This window comes from Drosophila ficusphila, unplaced genomic scaffold (genome assembly GCF_018152265.1).
Source record: "Drosophila ficusphila isolate 14025-0441.05 unplaced genomic scaffold, ASM1815226v1 contig_791, whole genome shotgun sequence".
NCBI classification, from domain to species: Eukaryota; Metazoa; Arthropoda; class Insecta; order Diptera; family Drosophilidae; genus Drosophila; species Drosophila ficusphila.
Genome location: NW_025064737.1, coordinates 14,167,013 through 14,181,047, shown reverse-complemented (window position 1 = coordinate 14,181,047; position 14,035 = coordinate 14,167,013). Strand labels below are relative to the sequence as shown.

The window sequence follows — 14,035 nt, the reverse complement described above, 5'->3', positions numbered from 1 at the left end:
CGGCCCTGAAACGCACCGTACTCGAGATTGATGCACTTCAAAATGACCCAAGTAATTTGCTGGCCCAATATTTTGTGGTCCTTTTGGCCATTTAACAGCCGAACAACGAGCTGGCGGTAATAAAGTGCCAAATAAATGCAATAAAGCTGTTGGAACAAGTCGTTGTCGAAATCGGAATCGGAAGGAGAAAGGCGAAAGGGGATGGGGAATCCTTGGTGGAGTATGGGTGGTGCCATAAATGTTTTCTCTCTTCCGTCTTTTATTACAAAACACACTCAAAAACGGCAAATAAAAAATGCAAATAAATAAGCGCAGCGAACTGCCGAACAATTGAAAAGTTTGCCACAATAGAGCTGGGACTTAAGTGCTTACCGAAGGAGCTGCAACGGCACAGTCCTTAAAGCGAGTCCAAGGCTGTGGGTCGGTTGGGTTGTTGGGTGGCTGGGTGGTTCAGTGGTTCAGTGGGTGGTTACGGTTGCTTTTGGCACAACAGGATTACAGGCAAATTGCAAAACGTCTTTGCATGTCTTAAGCAAACACACACACATACACACTCGCACACACACACGAACGTACACACAGCCAAGCCAACTAATTTTATTGCACAACACATTCGTGCCTTGTTTATTGCCTGGCTACTAGCCCCATCTCTATTCAGCTCCATCAACCTTTCTCTCTCTCTCTTTCTTTTCTTAAGTGGACTCTCGAATTCGTGTGCAAAAATTTTAACAAGAAAATTGTTTAAGTGCTCCGTCTTGAGTTTTCCGATGAAGGCATTGACTGATGGCCAGGTTCTTTAAAGTTGGATCTTTACTTCGCCGATGCTGGTCAAAACCATTGGCTTAAATTTGTCTTACAAGGCGATTGAAATCGATGTGTACACACAAGTTTGCAGGACACTTGAATTTAACTTTTTTTTTTAATTTTTTCCATTAAGCATAGAATGTTTTAATCAAATCTAAAATATAACCAAACTTAAAGCTTATTTTACAACACTATTTGTTTTTTCTAAGTGTTGTAGGCTCCTTAAAGTGTAATTTCCAATCAATTAGGCAGCTACAATCGAAGTCAAAGCAACCCAGTCTGTAGCTGACTGACTGACTTTTCAGAGCCTGCAAAATCAAGGAAATTTTCCGACAGCTCAGTAGTAAGGTGAATTCAGAAATCATGCCGAACATTTTCCGCAGCTTTTTATCGGATCGCTATAATGGCAAGCAGGAGCGCTTCTACGAACGCTATGAAGGTAAGAAAAGGCTTTAATTCTTAAACTTAACCTTTTAAATGATAAAATTTTGATGACTCAGCGTTTTTTCGGGCCATACCCAACTTGCCACCGATGCCACGACCAAAAACTAATAACAACACAAGGACTATAGCAAGAGCTGAACCTAAAACCAACTCAAAGTTTACATATCATTATGGTGTTGAGGAACCCAGCAGTGATTGGCGATACGGTAATGAAGTATCAATTGTGGTCAGAAGGGAAATGGAGGAGCGGTTGGGCATTCAACTGATGGCTCATCAACCGAGTTCAGAGCTTAACTTGGTCAGTCATACCATCTGGGAACTGATAATGCCTGGTCAAGATATTGATTCGTTGCCCAAAACCAAAAAGGGTGCTCGAATTGGTATCATTACGGTCTTGCTCGAACCTGCAAACAGTAATTGCGGCAAGGATAATAAAGCTCGGTCGAAATTGATTACTACAAGAATACTTTTAACCAAAGTGTCTATACCACCAATTATTGTGGAACCGCCACCGCAAGTAAAAAAGCACGCAGTAAAAAGGCGTTTTAGAAAACTAGGCGAGCAGTTTGAATGCAATAAGTGTGTCAAGAAGTTCGATCACTCCTGGATGCTCATTGCCCACATAAGGACTCACACAGGCGAAAGACCTTTCGTTTGTCCGGAAAGGAGTTGCCGGAAGTCCTTTGCCGACCGGTGAGTACCTCTAAACTTAAAAAAAAAATAAAAAATTTATAAATGTTGTTTTGAAATACTTTTACAATTGGTATACCCTTAACTTGTTAAATGTAAGTAAAGAACGAAGCACTTGCTACTCCATAAGTTAAATACATGCTTGACCAGGCTCATCAACATCAAGATCTCGATAAGATCTATTATATTGGGATTGTAGATTCTTGTTATTTTATTCATCTAATCTTTAGAAGTTTAAATTCGGTAATTACTTGCAGCTCCAATCTTTGCACTCATCAGCGCACAATGGGACATCACGATTGGGAGCACCAGTGTGGACAGTGCGGCAAGTATTTCAGCCAGATATGTTACCTGAATCGCCACTCGATGGACGCCTGTCGCAAATACCTGATGTCCATTATGCACAAGAAGTTCTAGGTTCAAACTATATCGTTGTTATGTAATTTTAAACTGTAATTATGGTAAATAAATATTACAATCCTTTCAGTACACACACTAATGAGCTAATCTATTTTCAGTCAAATTAATTCGTATTTATCGTATTAGTTATTAAAGCTTATCAATCAGATGGCATTTACTTCTGCTTTAAAGCCTTTAGGTTGATATTAAGGTAGCACAACCAAGTTTAGTACCCATTACTGATAAAGCAGCCATTTTCTCATGGCAGCACATCCACTTAACATTTCAAAGCAATGCGCCTCCGCCTCAGAACGTCAGTTGGCCCAAACGTATTGGCCAAGTTTCAAGTATCGGTGCCCAGACCAAACGCACACACACTCAAAGACACACACCCACACACACAGACACACACACACCAAACCGATGCAATTGCGTTCAATGCAACTAAATTGGCTCATTAGCAAACAAAGTGCGACAAGGCGGTGGGTTGGATGGTTTTCGGGACGAGAACCGTTTCTTTGGGCAGCCAAAACATTTTCCCGAGGAGTGTCTCCGCCGCCTAATCGTCGATTGGTCCAATCCTTAAAAGTTCCAAGCGCAAAAGTACTTCGCTCGGGATTTAAATCAAACAATGCCAATAAAAGTGCACTGAGAATAAACCATCTTTACATAAATGTACTTCTTAGTTACTTTTTTGGATATAAATTATTAATAAAATTTCTAAAAATTAAAAAGTACTTACCGTTAAATTAAGTACTACGTATATGTAAATTTAGTTTAAAAATTTGTTCATTATTTTGTAATTATTTTATTTCATCTGTTTTAAACAATAAACAAAATTTAAAAACAACTCATGGTAAACGAGAACTTCCTTAAAGGTTGTTTTAATTTTTGGGTGCCTGGCCCAAATCCTTTGGCACCCACCCACACCTCTTTTGGACGATTAATGAGCAGGTCGGAGGAGGGGGGATGCAGATCGGAGCCCCTTTATCTCTTTAAGGAGACGACTTCGATTGCGGTTAACCCCGGCCGCAGTGTAAATCCCACATTTGGCGGCAGCAGCTGCACGGCCAAGTGGCACGGTCGCAATGCAAACAGTTCGATGCAATTCGAAGGAAGGACGACGGCTAATGCCTTTATTTATGGTCGCCAGATAAACAGGGAATGATTTAAGGACCCCCTCTCTCAATGTAAAACACGTGTATGTCTGTCCACTAAAAACCCAATTACTTAAACGCAGCGAACAATGAAAAAGGAGCGGCAAATGTATCGTTTTATTTAAATATTTGATGAGCTCGCGTCACCTAATAAAATTGTAAAACATGAGCATTTTATTGGGCAGAAGTCTTCCGAATTTTCTTGCTCCTTGTTTTTTTTTCTGTCGCTTCTCTCCGGATAACTTGGCTAAAATAAGGAGGGTGGGCGTGAAGTTGAACTAAGTGAATTTTTACGCCACCATGAACGCAAGTCGCGTGCTTCTGCACAAAAACACAAAAAAAGAGAAAGGGTTTTCCAGACATTCGAAATACTCTTGGAATAGGATTATTTTCACATTTCAGTTATAAACTTTTATAATCAGTAAAATGCTTTGAAGTATTTTTAAAGGTTTTTTTTACTATGCAAAACAAAGGGCGTCAAGCTGAAATAAGTTAAAGATTACAGTTTTCTGGTTATGGTAATAATAAATTTATCAATTTGTAAAAGTTTACCAACTTCTTTGAGCAAATTGTAATACCAGTTACTAGGGTATGAGATGAGCGACAGCCACAGGATGCAAGACATCCTTTGCCGTACGAACGTATTTTTAAACTAATTTTCCAACTGGGAGCATTTCGATGGCATTTAACGTGCCAGCCATCAAGGAGATGGCAGGACACTGCTGCTGCAACCGAAGGAGCAACCGAAGCTGGTCAGTTGAGCCGTAAATTATTTTAGCGTTTCAATTTGGCTAGAAGGGAGTCAGCAGCAGTGGTAGTCATTGGCTGAATGGGTCCCATAATAAAGAATATATATGCATGGCTATCTGTCGCTTAAAAGTTACCCAAAATGATGAGCAAATAAAGTTGACTAATTCAATTGGATTTGCATTTGCTATTCTAGCTTTGGAGGAGTATGACAAAAAAGTAAAAATAAAACCATTTTTAGTTCAGAATAATTTGCCTTAGCAAAATAACTTACGCTGCAAATTATAGTTGACGAGTAGGAACAAATAATTTGTATACAGTGTGTTACATTTTTTGCTGAGTATACAAAAGCAAGAATCTTTGGAGCTCAATGTCACGTTTACAATTTATGAATTTAATTTTCTTATTTCCTTTTCATACACAGAAAAAATAATTTTCAATGCCAATTAGTTATCAATATTAATCCTCATATTTTGAGCTTTTTGAACTATCGCAAAATTGCAGCTTTCTTAAGTAAAAATTTCAGTTATTTGCCGTCTCAATTCAGTTAGTTTTATTTTTCTTATTACGTGGGACAACTTCTTGGCCCGAAAGCGAATGAAATTGTCATTTATTAGCGCATCTCGTCCTGCCACTGAGGGCCATCAAAACCGCCGTGCAGCTCTAAATTTTGCAGGTCGTGAAAGGAAACGTCAGCGAAGATGCATAGCCAAGTTTTTGGCTAAATTTATGGCCCGTCGTAAGCAACCAGCAGGAGCACAACAGCCGGATACTCTTAACCAAAAACACACACATCCACACACATCACGTTCTTGCCTTAAGCTGTATTTAAAGGTACTTCGTACTTGCCGTGAACTCATCAAGTATTTTATTAGTGGGCCAGGGGACACATAACACCCAACATTTTCCGTGGAAGCGATCAAGAAGACAAATAAAAACGGTGGTATTGAGATACAGAATAAATGATTCATAACAGATTTTGTAAACAAAGGGAATGACTAGCAGTTTTACAGTCCCACATAAAAAGTGTATAAAGTTTTTAATAAATGCGGATAGTAATAAACCGTATAGGGATTTTATTTGTTTAAATTATTTTATTTATAACACTTTACTGTTCTATATATATCAATTTTAACAGTTTTTGGTCAAAAAGCAAATTTTTTTATTGTTTAAAAAAATATAGCTTGAATGCAAAAAGCTATATGTACCTATATATAATAAAAAGATATGAAAGCTCGCCTTGATTATAAAAAACAAACTGCATATCCAAATATATCCACTTATTTATACAAACTTAAATAAGTTTAAACTTTTAGGCAGATTACAAAATGTTCTTTTCAAATGATGTGAGTTTAATTATACCAATAACTTGAAGTGTATATTCTTACATAAACTTATTAAGTACTATTTCTTTCCGTGCAATGATTCACTATACTATTTAGCTGAGCCTTAAGCGCTTTGTCAATAGACTTGGACTCTTTCCTCCGAGTTATCGTCGAGTGAAGGGGTTGTAAACTCCCTCCCTCGCGATCTTTGACACTCGCGGACATTCAGATAGCAGTAGTAGAAATACACAAACAACATTACCGCGAACACTGGTCCGCATATAAAATAGGAGAGATATATTTGGGCATCAGTCATCGTATGGCACTGGCTAAAAGATAAATCTCTTTTACTTCACTATACAATTCACGATAATAGTTTATAATTGATAAACTTAAAAGGCCACAAACTTTTTTAGTAGTATTCCGAGCTGTTGCGGCTGTGAATTAACTTGGTGCTGTCCACTATCGAAATCGGAGTGATCGATAATCGAGTAAGAGGCAGCGGAAGTACCCGCTTTTCGATCCGAGCCCTTCGACGATCGCGAACACACTGATGGCAGTGATAGCAAAAGCATAGCGACACCAGCGAAACCGCAACTCCAAAAGGTATCAACAGAAAGAGGTTGATTTCCAAGGGATTGAAAAGTTCTAAAATTGTGTTCCAATCCATGACGCAAACGACGATCAATGAACAACGAGAGTAGAATTAAAACTAAACAATAAGATGCCGAAAAATGTATTTTGCTCATAAATGGCAATTTTCTTATCACTTGCACTCAAAAAAATATAATGCAATTTATGATTTTATATTCACAAATACATTTTTTATAATCATAAAAAAATAATAAATATAAACTTAAAATACTTAAATATAAAACAGTGTAAAACACAAGTTTCTATTTCAGTTGTATATTTTTAATTTATTTGAAAAGTAAAAAAGTAAGTATTTAGGCTCAATGTAAAAAGTTTATTTTTATCAATTTTGTTTTCTTTCAATAATATTCTTATATTCTCAATTCTTAATATAAATCTCACATTTTTATTACCCAAAGCGACTTGAGCTTTCGTCTGACTTCTAATTTAATTGTAAACGAAGCCTCACATTTAAGCTTCCCTTATGATAAATTGTAAATTATTGTAAACAGTAAACAAAATATGAAATATGTAGTGCAAAAGCTTTACATTCTAGTGCCCTTATATGTATGTAGTATATATTCGTGATTTACATTCACAAGTTGGTGGATAAGCAAAAGCTTTAATGACTCATGTAAGGCGCTGAATTCCCATCACATAATTTTTTTTTCTTCTTGTTCCATTCCGCTGATGATGATCCCAAGGGGCTGGAGAATCTGGAGACTAACCCCGACGATTGCAAACAAAACTGGTAGACCAACATATAGAACTCCAAGTGGAACGTGGAGTCCAGACGCAACTCAATTCAAACTTTGAAATTGTGCGTTGTTGTTGACTGCGACTGCTCCTGACATTTGATGCTTTATGATGGAGTATAGACCAAAAACAACCAGCACAAAAATAGATATATGCCAAATCACAACAACACCTCGTACGCCGCATTCCGTACTCCTTCAGTCTGATGAGCAAAGTTTGCTTTTCATTTTAAATTTCGCAGCATAAAAATAGATGCTTGTGTAGTTTTTTTCGCTTTCGTTAAGTAAAGATGCCACATATTTAAGAGGGCTTTTAATTAAAGTTAAATTTCAGCTTAAGCAAAATATTCAAGATTCACATAGAAGTAGCGTTGACTCAATAAGAAGGAAAGATCCAATTCTTCCATAGAAGTTGTATTTTTTGGGTGGCTTAAAATAACTTAAAGGTGCTGAAAAATATTTTCGACAAAGGCAAGTGAATTGAAATTTTTTTGAAAGACAAAAAAAATCGAGGAATGCATTCGCAGTTCATGGATTGAAAATCCTTTTGTATTGCTCAAAATTCTTCCGATGAAATAAAATTGTTTTTAGCCAACTATGTTCGGGGCTCTGAAATAATCGTGGGAGTTGGGGGAGGGAGGCTCTGCGGTGGGAGTAAGTTTGAAAGCGCAACAACAACTCACTGGCAAACCCGGAAAATACACACAACGCACTCGGAATGGATATTTCTCATTCAATTTCGCAGGTGTTTGACTCCATGTCGGAGGTGTGCTCGAATCAAAGGAGTGGGAAATCCTTTGTCGATTCGAGGCGTACGTGGTTTGGTTTGGTTCGTTTCGTTTTGGTTGCCATTTAAGCGGATTTTCAAATGCATCCGAAATGTGCAAATGCACTAGATACTTTGTGGATTGATGCTTTTAACGTAGGACATCCACAAAGATTCTGATAATGATAATGTCGCAGTAATGTGACTGAGTTGAATAATCGGCCCACACAATATTCTTTATCAACTGAAGGATGATTTCCCCTTTAAACTGAATCTTGTAATATTAAGCTGTATAATTTCAGGCCCGCATGTTACAGCCGACGTTTGTTTGCTTTTTGCCAGATATTTCGAGCATCTATCCCCAATCCCCATTTTTCGCCACAAGCCACCCTTTTATCGCAAGAGAACGTGTTGCATACTTTGTGGCTGCAGCTGCTGTTTGTTTGCCTTTTGCTTTCAGCATTTTATGATACTCGCGATAATGATGGTTGGCCACAGACACATTACCCCCAACCACCCAACGCACAACCTATCCACCCATTCACCCACTAAACCACCCCCTTATTTACACCTTTCTCGTGTAATTAGATGCGAAAGTTAAGTTCGGGCGTGTGAAATTAATTAAAACTTTCACTGCTTAAAGTTTCGGCCAGAAAGAAAGTAACGTTCAACTTGAAGACTCATATGGAGCGTGGATAGCGGAGTTTGGGAATACTCGACAAATTGCCGCAAGACAATGTCGGGGCCAGGAAGTCAAGTGCAGAGGTGGCGAGTTCATAAGTTCCCTGTTGCAAGTTGCCGATTGTAACTTACAGCATAAATCAGAAATAGTTTAGACCGTCTGCCCCCATTTCGTCCATTTGTCTGGCTGCCGATTGTCTATCATCGAAGGCCATCAGCAGACAAGCGTGGAGTTCAGCTTCAACTCCCCACTTACCACTATTTTTTCCAGTTGAAATGATTTTACACTTTCTTTGAGAATTATGAACTTAATATAAAGTGGATATTTTTCAGAGAACACTTTATTTTGAACCTCATAAGTGAAACATGCTTTTTTAATCGGTCACTCACTTATATATTAAGGAATTTATTAAAACTTCACCTAATACAATATTTTATTTAGTGCTTACTTTATGTGTTTATGATATTTTTGTTACTGCGTTTCAGAGAGATCTTTGTAGTCTGCGATAGAGTATCTGTTGTTTAGGTACTTTTATGACCCTAGTTGTTTTTTAGTTTTGACCGGGATCCCTTTGGAATTCCCTTGTTTTTGCCGGTTGTTGCTGGTGCTATTTGTTTTCTTCGCTGTGGTCCAACATGCTGCATATTTATGGCATGCCGCAAACGTTTATCTAAACTACATAAAGCAATAAAAGTTAAAAGTCAAATAACTGTAGTATGGTTCCTTGAAGTTAGCCTTGTTGCTCTTTCGGTTGTTATTGTTTTTGTTTTTGTTTTCGTTCCCGGGTGTTTTTGTGGCAACTGCTGAAACAGATGCCATCGAGTGAGTCTGCAGGAGTTGTGCCCCTTCCACAGGGCGTGAACCTTGTGGCCTGATCCGCCCTTTGGGAAGCTGAAAGGAAGCTGCCGACAACCGACAGTGATGATGAGACTCGTTATGGTTTCGGTTTCGTTGGCAGCACCTACAGGAAGTTTAGGTCTCAATTATGCCCAGGATGAGGGATTATGATATTGGGCGGAAAGAGGATACTCTGCTTAATAGAATCATTAGCAACTAACACCTTGAGTAGTATCTTTTGGTCTAATTTAATGGATTTAAGTTTGTACTGGTAAGGCTAAGGTAAGTAGAAATACCTTTTACGCAATATCAGGCTTATTAAAATATATATAAGTATTTAATTACCAAAAAGTAATATTTTATCAAGCACTCTCATTTTCACCTGCAGCGAATTCTCAAAGTCAATGTTACTTCTGTAATAATAACCCAAGGTTTTACGTATCTGTTTACACTTACAAGCTGTCGGATCGAACTGCAGATAACTGCGAAATCGACTGCAGTGAGGAAAATGGAAAAGTTAGAGGGAAAGTGGGCGCCACAATGGAGGTCGAACAATCCTCGAACGTTATGCACGTGCACTTCGCTCCTGTCCCCCATTCCCCAATGTCCCCAAAGTCCCTGCTCCTATTCCTGGCGTATCCTTTTAATCCTCTTGCCAATGCATCGCATTGCCTTGCATTGAGTTTGATTTCACACGCGAGCACAAAAACAATAATATTATGCCACAAACACTCGATGCCAACGAACATGGCCCATGTAATCACACTTGAGCTCCTCGCCCAGTCACACACACACACACACACACACACTCTCCACGGGAAAACTCAGCCACACCCACACAGAGAAGCTGGGAAAGTCGCTCATCCCCACACGGCTGCAGCGAGATTGCGAAACTTCATTATATGCCCGTGGACAGACAGGAGCTCTACACTGCAAGAAAATCGATTACTTGCCTCAAAAGTGTAAACATTTTTTCTAAGCATTTTTTTTGGGAGAATTAAAGTATCACAAATATATTTTAAATATTCTTTAAAAATAACTAAGAAACGAAATAGGCTAAGTAAAGTCTCAAATATGTATTATACAGTGGGTCCTAAATATATTTACCTCCTACTACATACTTTAAATACATTTTATGAAATTGTCTTTATGTAATTATGTACATATTTGGGCTCAGATTTTAAAAGTTTTAAAAGTTTATTCCCTCTTCTAACACCCGATTTCTCGCAGTGCTCAGCCAGGAGTAGCCGGTGCACTCCATCTCCACTCCCCTAGAATCGGCCAGTTCTTTTCCATTTCTATTTCTGTGCCGGCTTCTGTTGCTGTTTCTGTTTGGCTTTGTTCTCGGCGGTCTGTGTGTTGTTGCTGCTTCTGCAGCCTTTCGCCTTTGGCCCGAATGGCATTGAGCTTGAAAATGTGTTTATTTGCCGGCACACACACACACACATCGGCACCTCTGCATATCCGCACATTCAGGCAGCAAGTGCCTGCCATAAAATCGCTGAATCCATCCACGGCGACGCAAACAAGCTGCCACATGTGGTGGCCCGTTGGTTGCTGGTTGGGGGGCAATCTTGCCACCTTAAAGGTACTCGAACACTCGAACACTGGAACACCCACCCATCGACACTCGGAATCGGCATCATCATTCCCGTCTCGAGGCAATTGTTGTGCATGTTTTTGTTATCTGCCGACTGGTTGGCTGTAAGGAATGCTAATGCCACTGCAACTGCCACTGCTACTGCCACTGCCAATTCCATTGCCAATGCCAATGAGACTGCCATAAGTGCACCTCAGGTGTTGGCCAACTCGACGTACTTTTGAGTCTCTGGGTCTTCGTTCCCTACACCCAAAAAATAGCAATCTTTAATTATGTGAAGAAGAGGTGACTAACTTATCAAGTTTATTCCTTCGTTTGTAAGCAAGGTCTTAAGCGTAATAAGTTGTGAGGATTTTGTTTATAAATAGTTAATGAATTTGTGGAACCTAAACTTAAATATTAATTACTTGCTTTTTCCAGGTAAAAATAGGAGTCTGGAAAATAATTTATATTTTAAAGTAACCAGCTTAATAAACCCATTTAATTTATTTGTGTGTACGGCAATACTGATGACATTTGTTGGGTTATTTCTTAACTTAGCTCGACTTGAAATTAAATTTCTCGGGAGGATTCGATGGAGTGGGTGGCGCGGTGGTGCGACGACGTGTGCGGCTGCCAAATGAGGCGAATTCAAGTGGCACATGGCACCAACGAAGAGTCCAAGCTTCCTCTGCAGTTCGAGTCACGCGTTCATTTGCGGCATTGGCCAATATATCAAAGCACTCAAACTGATTGCATATAGTAGGGTCCAGGGCCGATGCCATTGGATCTCGCATCTCCATCGGTAATGCCAAGTGGTATATCAACAAAATAAATCTCGGAAATGTATTTAAGTATTTAAATAATTATTTAACTAAATCAGTATACTTAAAAATATTAAGATCTAAAGTAATAATATTTAATATTACCATAAAGGAAATATATCTCCACAATTTATGTTCAAACTCTTGGACTTTTAAATTTTTCTTATGGTATAATTCTAATTGCTTGAAAAATATTTTACAAGTTTAAATAAACTTTAATTTGCCATAACCCACCGAAAGTTGTCCAGTGCATAATGGGTTGCATTATGAGTTGAGCGCGTTGCAGCGGCACGTTCCACATGACGAAGACCACCCAACTGCCCGTTGGTCGGTTTGTTTGCTGGTCAAATCCATCACTCGGCGGCACCGTACTCCCTCAGATTTAATTGTCGCACAACAATGATCCCTCCGCCTTAATTGGTGTTTTCCTGTCGAACGGATGTCACTTGGTGGGTCGCCAGAAGTGGGTGCCACATGCAACCTGCGACTCGCCACCAAAGGGCTCTTTATGTGGCAATTATGTGGATGAGCGGTCCTCAGTTTACAAACAATTGGCTGGGGTCCAGCGTTAAGCAATCGGAATAAGGGGGAATTTTCATGGAAGAACGAATTGTAAGTGGATGCTAGTTAAACAGAAGCCAAGTAGATATGATTTGTCATTTTTGATAAACACCAAGGCCTTATAATATTAATCTAACATTTGAGGAACCAATTAACTTTAAATTTGATTACCAATTGCAAACATATTTACTTGCAGATGCGATTTCCGATTGGGAAGTTTTAGGTGCATTTCTCATTCCTACAACTTAAGCCTGTCATTATTGTAATTCCCTGTTATGATGGATTATGACACACACAGATTTTCCATAACTCTGGGGATGAATGTACTGCAGCCAGCAGCTGACAATTAATTATATGCGTTGCTGTGTCGGATTATCCTCGCCTCAGATCCCCGCCCAAAAATAACCACACCTCCACCAAATACTTTCCGCATTTGTTGCGTGCGCACGTAACTCAAATGCCAAACACCTGCAGTTAACACGTTCGCAGTGCTTACAAGGCGGGCAAACAGATCCGTAACCGTAGCCGTAACCCCACCTCCGTATACCTATCCGTATCCCTAGCCGAATCCAAGGCCGTAGTTCATACCCCTCGGAAAACGGACAAAGCAGCGTTAAAACTGCACTTAAGTCAAACTTGCCAGACAAGTGCAGTGTGGCAAGTGGATGGAGGATACGACTTTATTGGGAGACGGAGGTATTAGACTGCCTACTGGGGTTGCGATGAAATGCAACCACGAAGGGAACCCAAGGAACCTACACTCAACGAAACGAATTTATACCTTTTTAATGCACTTTTTAGGGGGAGTGATATAATAAAAATTATATTATAAAATTATTCCTGATAGACCTATTGTCCGGAATATTATTGCATTTATGTATTATGTAGAGTTACCCATTAATCAAATATGTGTTATTATTAAAATCTTAAAAATTATTTTGTAACACGTCGTATACGTGATTTTTATTTACGTTGCTGCTATGGTTCTTTAAGTTTAGGATAAGGATAAGTTTTTGAAATTAATGTGAATGTAGAATATATCAACATAAAATTTCTGATAGTGTAACCACAGGCAACTAAACAGGCGTTCGCTGACGTGGCCGTTTTACGAGCGCCCTTCGGTTGTAAAATTTCATTACGAACTAAACGGTTTTCATGGCATAAAACCAGTGGTCATTGGACCAAAACCCATACTTCTTCCTTTTCTCCGTTGGATTTCTCCCTGCAGTCTCGGCCGGACTTTCTTTCTTATGCTAATTCGTGGCTCTTGGACACTTAGTTGATTGGTTTTTGTCAGAGACGTCGCAAAGCGTTGACTGATTGGATTTTGGTCATTTGCTGAAGAGCCCGATTGCCCATCCTCCAAAATCCCGATGATTATGATTAGCAGAACTTCCTTAGTTTTCCCGAGGGCTTAAACTTAAAGTGTATCTGCACTTGTGCCACAAGCCATTCTTTATGTAATAATCTGGAATACATAAATCTTGACTCGGAAGCTATTCGGCGTTTTCAAGGGCGTTTACCGGCCCCTGTGACCTTGACCTAGACCCATTCCCCCCACGCTTACATAGCCAAATGGGGTGGGTGGTGGTGTAACATTCCCTTAACATTCTGTTGGGCAATTACAGCACTCAAGCTTCCCATTTTAAAACGCTTTTGAAGTTGAGCGGGTAGGGTAGGTCAGTCATCAAAGCTTTTTCGCTTGGTTTACTATAATTTCAATTTCACTAATATAACTACAAGTGTTTTTTTTGGATCCAGTTTGCAGATTAGTTTTTTTTATTATTCGAATAATATGGCTCAAGAAAAAGTATTCATAGTTGCGAATTTAG

The 14,035-nt window shown here is 39.1% G+C and overlaps 2 protein-coding genes across 2 annotated transcripts; one reads left to right on the top strand and one right to left on the bottom strand.

The window, feature by feature from the left end:
- Window positions 1-1,104: 1,104 nt before the first annotated feature.
- Window positions 1,105-2,429, top strand: LOC108087103 (zinc finger protein 184). The gene is made up of 3 exons (XM_017184285.1): window positions 1,105-1,243; window positions 1,305-1,941; window positions 2,196-2,429. Exons 1-3 carry the CDS (start codon window positions 1,168-1,170, stop codon window positions 2,353-2,355), a joined length of 873 nt encoding a protein of 290 aa, XP_017039774.1. The 5' UTR covers window positions 1,105-1,167; the 3' UTR covers window positions 2,356-2,429.
- Window positions 2,430-5,315: 2,886 nt separating this feature from the next.
- On the bottom strand, window positions 5,316-6,242 carry LOC108087100. The gene is made up of 2 exons (XM_017184282.1): window positions 5,975-6,242; window positions 5,316-5,895 (listed from the first exon to the last, which is right to left on the bottom strand). The coding sequence occupies exons 1-2, from the start codon at window positions 6,139-6,141 to the stop codon at window positions 5,703-5,705; spliced, it is 360 nt and encodes a 119-aa protein (XP_017039771.1). The 5' UTR covers window positions 6,142-6,242; the 3' UTR covers window positions 5,316-5,702.
- Window positions 6,243-14,035: the final 7,793 nt, after the last annotated feature.

Excerpts from the sequence above, each read along its gene's own strand:
- LOC108087100 (XM_017184282.1), bottom strand. The coding sequence starts at position 6,141 with ATGCTTTTGCTATCACTGCCATCAGTGTGTTCGCGATCGTCGAAGGGC. Across the intron at positions 5,896-5,974 it reads CTCGGAATACTACTAAAAAA|CCAGTGCCATACGATGACTG; the intron begins GTTTGTGGCCTT and ends TTTATCTTTTAG.
- LOC108087103 (XM_017184285.1), top strand. The coding sequence starts at position 1,168 with ATGCCGAACATTTTCCGCAGCTTTTTATCGGATCGCTATAATGGCAAG. Across the intron at positions 1,244-1,304 it reads CTTCTACGAACGCTATGAAG|CGTTTTTTCGGGCCATACCC; the intron begins GTAAGAAAAGGC and ends TTGATGACTCAG. Across the intron at positions 1,942-2,195 it reads CGGAAGTCCTTTGCCGACCG|CTCCAATCTTTGCACTCATC; the intron begins GTGAGTACCTCT and ends AATTACTTGCAG.